Genomic DNA, 4,721 nt, shown 5'->3' on the forward strand with positions numbered 1-4,721 from the left:
TATATCACTGTATTTCTGAAGGAAACCGACTGTCTTCAGAAAATTGGATGTCATTTTTATTTAATCTTGCATGTAATGTCTGATAAAGCAGTGTTTTTTTTAGCAGAGCACTGCTTTGTGTACAGCCTTTACTGGGGAAACCTTGATCTCTACCACTCCAACAGTGCCTCCTGCTGGCAGAGAATGAGTTTGCATATATATGCCGCCTGGGAAACACTAGACTATGGTATAAATAAATTCAACTGTATAACAGTTTCACTGCAATTCATGTTATAATGTTAGAATTAAATAACAATAAAAATAATACATATGCACTTATCTGTACATAGTAAATGCAGTTATTTTTAAGCGGTTGTTGACAACTAAAACGTGATTTAGCCAAAAAAACAACAACAAAGTTACCATTCTAATATGTCTTGCAATATCCGTGCGTGCAAAGGTTCTGCGTTCCTCTTGTTCAATATTCTCTGGGTCTGACTCTGGCTCAAATTGATATGGCAATATTGACGCCATCCTTAACAAAACGGAGCAGACGGAACTTGCTACTTTGGCAAGGGGCGGGGCAGTACTGAAACACCGTCTAAGCTGTTCGCCAATCACAACGCACTGGGACAGCTAACCAATCACATCACATTTCGTTTTTCATAAGGTGGGCCTTCATCAAACCCGGAACTAATCGAGCCGTTTGTGCCAGGATGGGGAGAAAGGTATTGTAATAATGTAAATTATGTAAAAAAATAATGCGTTTTTCGAACCACCAAGCATGAGAGCATGTTCTAGAACACCCCCAATACAAATTCAAGACATTGTAAAAGAGCATAATAGGACCCCTTTAAAAATGAAGAGTCCAAAAGAAAAGTTTATTAAGAACCAGAATCTAAAATCATATTTAGATGTTTAATACTTCTTGAGTTACAGGCACGCAAACTTTGGAAAAAGAATATTTATGGCACTCAGGCAGGCATTTTCTATACAATTGTTTTGATAGAGAGAAACAAAATACATTTCTAGTTATTTGTTCTTCAGACCTTCCTCTTTAAAAGAAAAAAGTAACAGCTGAATGCAAAGTTGATCCACACTTGGTTTTTGACCACTGAAAATTTATAAAATTTAACAATTTACTCCTGGAGCCATATTTAGATATCTCTAATATCTCTAGAACTGAACAAAATAGGGCCTTAAAAATGAAGATGCCAAAAGGAAAGTTTAACACCTGAAATTTAAAAGAGCATTAATATATCTGTAATACTTCTTGAGTTACAGACATGAAAACTTTGGAGAAAAAAAAACTTGAAAAGTGCTTTTTTCCATTTTTGAACGGTCACCACAGGCACATAATGCAACAAAGATGACTAAAGTCAACAGATTTTACTAACAGACCTACCTATCTCTGGGGAAAATAACATAATGAAGCTGGCATCTTTCTGAAGTAATTTTTACCCCCCTGTAATTTGGCTCCGGATCTCGGGTGAAAATTGTCATTTTGACCCCCCTCTACAAAATAGTGGATTACTCAGTAAATATACATCTGTGACATTTAATATCTTTGCTTCCATCACCTTTCCCCTCCACTTTACAGCTTACCAAACCCACTTATTTCAAATTTTTTTCAAAACTGCAGTGAAAAAAATCCATACTGACATAGGGGGTTTCATGACCATTTAGCAGAGACAAGAACGGGACAATTAGGGCCTATGACAAACCTTGTCCCTTACATGACTCATGGCTGGAGGTAGCAAATAAACAAGCATAATGGCTTTATGTAAGCATCTATACTCAAGAAAAACTGTTCTCAGCTCGTTCACGACTGTTGCATATTGATTTATGTTCGGGTGCATACTTGCACATAAGCTGACGCTGTTTGTTTACAACAGCGAGTGAAGACTCGTGTGCAGAACTTCACCAGCAGTACCAACGCCTTAAGCTCACAACTTAAAAGTTACAATGGCTGATGATTTCGATGTGAAAGAGGATGACATAGAACTTTATGCTGTGAGGTTTTTTTTTATGCTGTGAATTTTTACGTTGTGAGCTTTAAAGTTTGGTACTGCTGGTGAAGGTCTGCACATGAGTCCTTACTCTCCGCTGGAAGCAAACAGTGTCAGCTTACATGTGAGTATGTGCCCGCACATACGTCATTATGTGATGGGAAGTTTCACCTAAAAATCTTCTTTACTGTTCTCTGAAGAAAAAAAGACCTACATCTTGAATGGCCTGAGGGCAAGTAAATTAAAGCTGCAGTCCATAAGTTTTGCCTTTTTGTCGCCATCTCTGTTTGAAAACCTGGAATTGCAGCTGTGTGCGGAATTATCTAGCTTGCGTGGGTTGTGAGTCGGCACGGCTCCAGCGCGGATGAATCTAATGTTCTAAAGAGTATGTGTGGAAGTCAGTCACCGCACCGGTGAGGAATGGATATTTTCTGTACTTCGCAATCACAGATTTTAGCCTACTTCTTGGAATACGACCCAAATAAGAATTTTCACCAGATATTGTCATCTGAACAAGTAAGTAACAAGTCTGCCATGTTTGTTCTGACCAACTGAGGAAAAGAGCATTACCATAAATCTCGCTACCAATGGTGATTAAATCTAAAGATCGGTTAGCTCATATCACATCAGACCATTCAAAATATTATTATTGTCATACTTTATTCTCAAATGATTCATGTTAACAACATCAGCATTGGTGAATATGAGTATAGTCTGTATTAGCATGTACATTTCAATTTCTGCACAGTCTAATCTAATTGTCATACTCTTTGAATTTCATATTAAGAAATTCTTTTAACCCAAAAAGCAAATTATGCTCCCTTCGAACTGGTTTTCTTTAAAATACAAATCTTTGTAATCCCAGGCTATCTGTAATCAGAAGCACATTTATTATAAGCTAACCGTTGTGAATCGGGTTAAAGTAAGGCAATAGTTTTGAACACTGGCTGGTTATGTACTTGCTCAAATATTGATTTCGGATCATTTTTAACCAAAAAAAAGTTACGGACTGCAGTTTTAACAGAACATTTTCATTTTTCGTTGAACTATCCCTTTAAGTTTGGATGGAAGTGTATGTTCCAGGTTTTTTTAAAATACTTTTTTGGAAATACCTACCTGTGATTTCTGAGTTTTTGGTGTTAAACTCCTGAATCTGGGTTCATCGTTAATGTCTGTGTTGGTGTGTCATTACACATTTCATCCCACACATAATGTAAACAAATGATTTTTGGTAGTACTACAGCACACCATGAGTGTATATCAGCAATTAGCATTTGTTGTTTGCTTTTGGGATATGATCTAATCTGGACCTGTGATGCGTGTCATCGGTCTTAACAACCAAATAGGCACTTTCTGTGTCACTTACAGAGCAAGGACCAATCCAGAAGTTCTCCTGCTGCACATGCTTCACACTCTCATAGATTCCTTTGTTTCTCAGTACCTAAAAGAGAGAGAAAAGGAAAAGGGAACGAATAATGGGCAACCAAATATATTATAAACAGTTTTGTAACTGCTCCCACAATAGAAGCTATAACACAATACTAGAGCCGCCCTCACAGAGCATGTCAGTGCTGCATAATGTCTGACATAATAGATGGAAAATAGAATATTATCAGCATGGCTGACTTAAACAGTGTAAAATTAACTGGGTGACTAAATGGGCTGTTGATTGCTTTCAGTCCCCTTATAACCTGTAATAATGTGACTGGTCTTTCCTGACCAGCAATTTAAAAAGTAATAGCTACCATGTGACAATACTGCTTGTGAAAGCTGGTTCAGTATAAACAATGCTTAAATCATAGATATATATTGCTACTTAGCAAACTTGGTTATGAAGACATTTTTTCTCAATAAATTAAGTGAGAACTATCTTTTGCTGAAATTGCTGAAATGAGATTTTAATAATCAACATCCACGTGATTTGGTCATGTCTGATGTTTTCTCATAATATTATTTATAATTTATAATAACCTTTCCTATAGTTGAGAGGACTCTTTTTGATATCTTACCAGTTGAGTGGTGGAATGTTGGGCAAAGCCTACAGGAGCAAATCCATATGTAATGCAGGACAGCAATGTTATGATAATATGCACAAAGGTAATCCAGTAGGTAAAATATGGCCTGACAAAAAGACAAATAATCATCAGAACGTTCTCTCAACGGTCTAAAAGCAACATCTAATTTTGACATGCTTCTGGTGGAGGAGCCTATCTGGTATTCATAACTCACCGATGACTATGAAAATCTTCCAGTTGTTTCTGTACTTGGCTGCTAAGGCTGCGTCTATAGTGTCGGTTCAGCCAATTCCCTACCACACCCATACCATACTGACGCTTCTGCTTATCAAACGCAAAGTGCTTCACTTTAAAGGCAATTCGACCTCCACGACGAGAAGATTCTCTCTCAGAGGGGGTCACAGTTTTGGTGACATCCTTTTTTCCCCTGAAGACAAAATAAAAAAGGAATGGCAATATTAAAACAGATAAGTACTAAATATCTGCAAAAATGAAAAGCTACAGAATAGGCTACAGATCTAGTCTTACATTTAAAATTATTTCAAATTTCTGTGTTAAAGCATCAGGTTGGAAGATTTTCACAACTTACAAGTTGGGAAATGATATTCCCTCGCCCAAAGAAACATCTGCCACATGACAAGAAGCTGATATAGGGGGTGACTCAAAAACATCATCTGCCATTGAATAAAGCTCCTCATGGACATCTACCTATGAAAGA

At 37.1% G+C, this 4,721-nt stretch overlaps 1 protein-coding gene across 3 annotated transcripts in view; it reads right to left on the minus strand.

The window, feature by feature from the left end:
- Positions 1 to 4,721, minus strand: part of LOC107715486 (inactive rhomboid protein 2) — a 73,588-nt gene that overhangs the window by 17,380 nt on the left and 51,487 nt on the right. For all 3 annotated transcript variants that reach the window (XM_016521639.1, XM_016521638.1, XM_016521640.1), the window contains 4 exons: positions 4,593 to 4,711; positions 4,218 to 4,430; positions 3,998 to 4,109; positions 3,355 to 3,429 (listed from right to left, as the gene is read on the minus strand). In XM_016521639.1, the coding sequence (XP_016377125.1) occupies positions 3,355 to 3,429; positions 3,998 to 4,109; positions 4,218 to 4,430; positions 4,593 to 4,711 (519 nt within the window). The remainder of the gene's footprint in view (positions 1 to 3,354; positions 3,430 to 3,997; positions 4,110 to 4,217; positions 4,431 to 4,592; positions 4,712 to 4,721) is intronic.

This window comes from Sinocyclocheilus rhinocerous, unplaced genomic scaffold (genome assembly GCF_001515625.1).
Source record: "Sinocyclocheilus rhinocerous isolate Xijiao unplaced genomic scaffold, SAMN03320098_v1.1 scaffold3526, whole genome shotgun sequence".
Classification (NCBI taxonomy): domain Eukaryota; kingdom Metazoa; phylum Chordata; class Actinopteri; order Cypriniformes; family Cyprinidae; genus Sinocyclocheilus; species Sinocyclocheilus rhinocerous.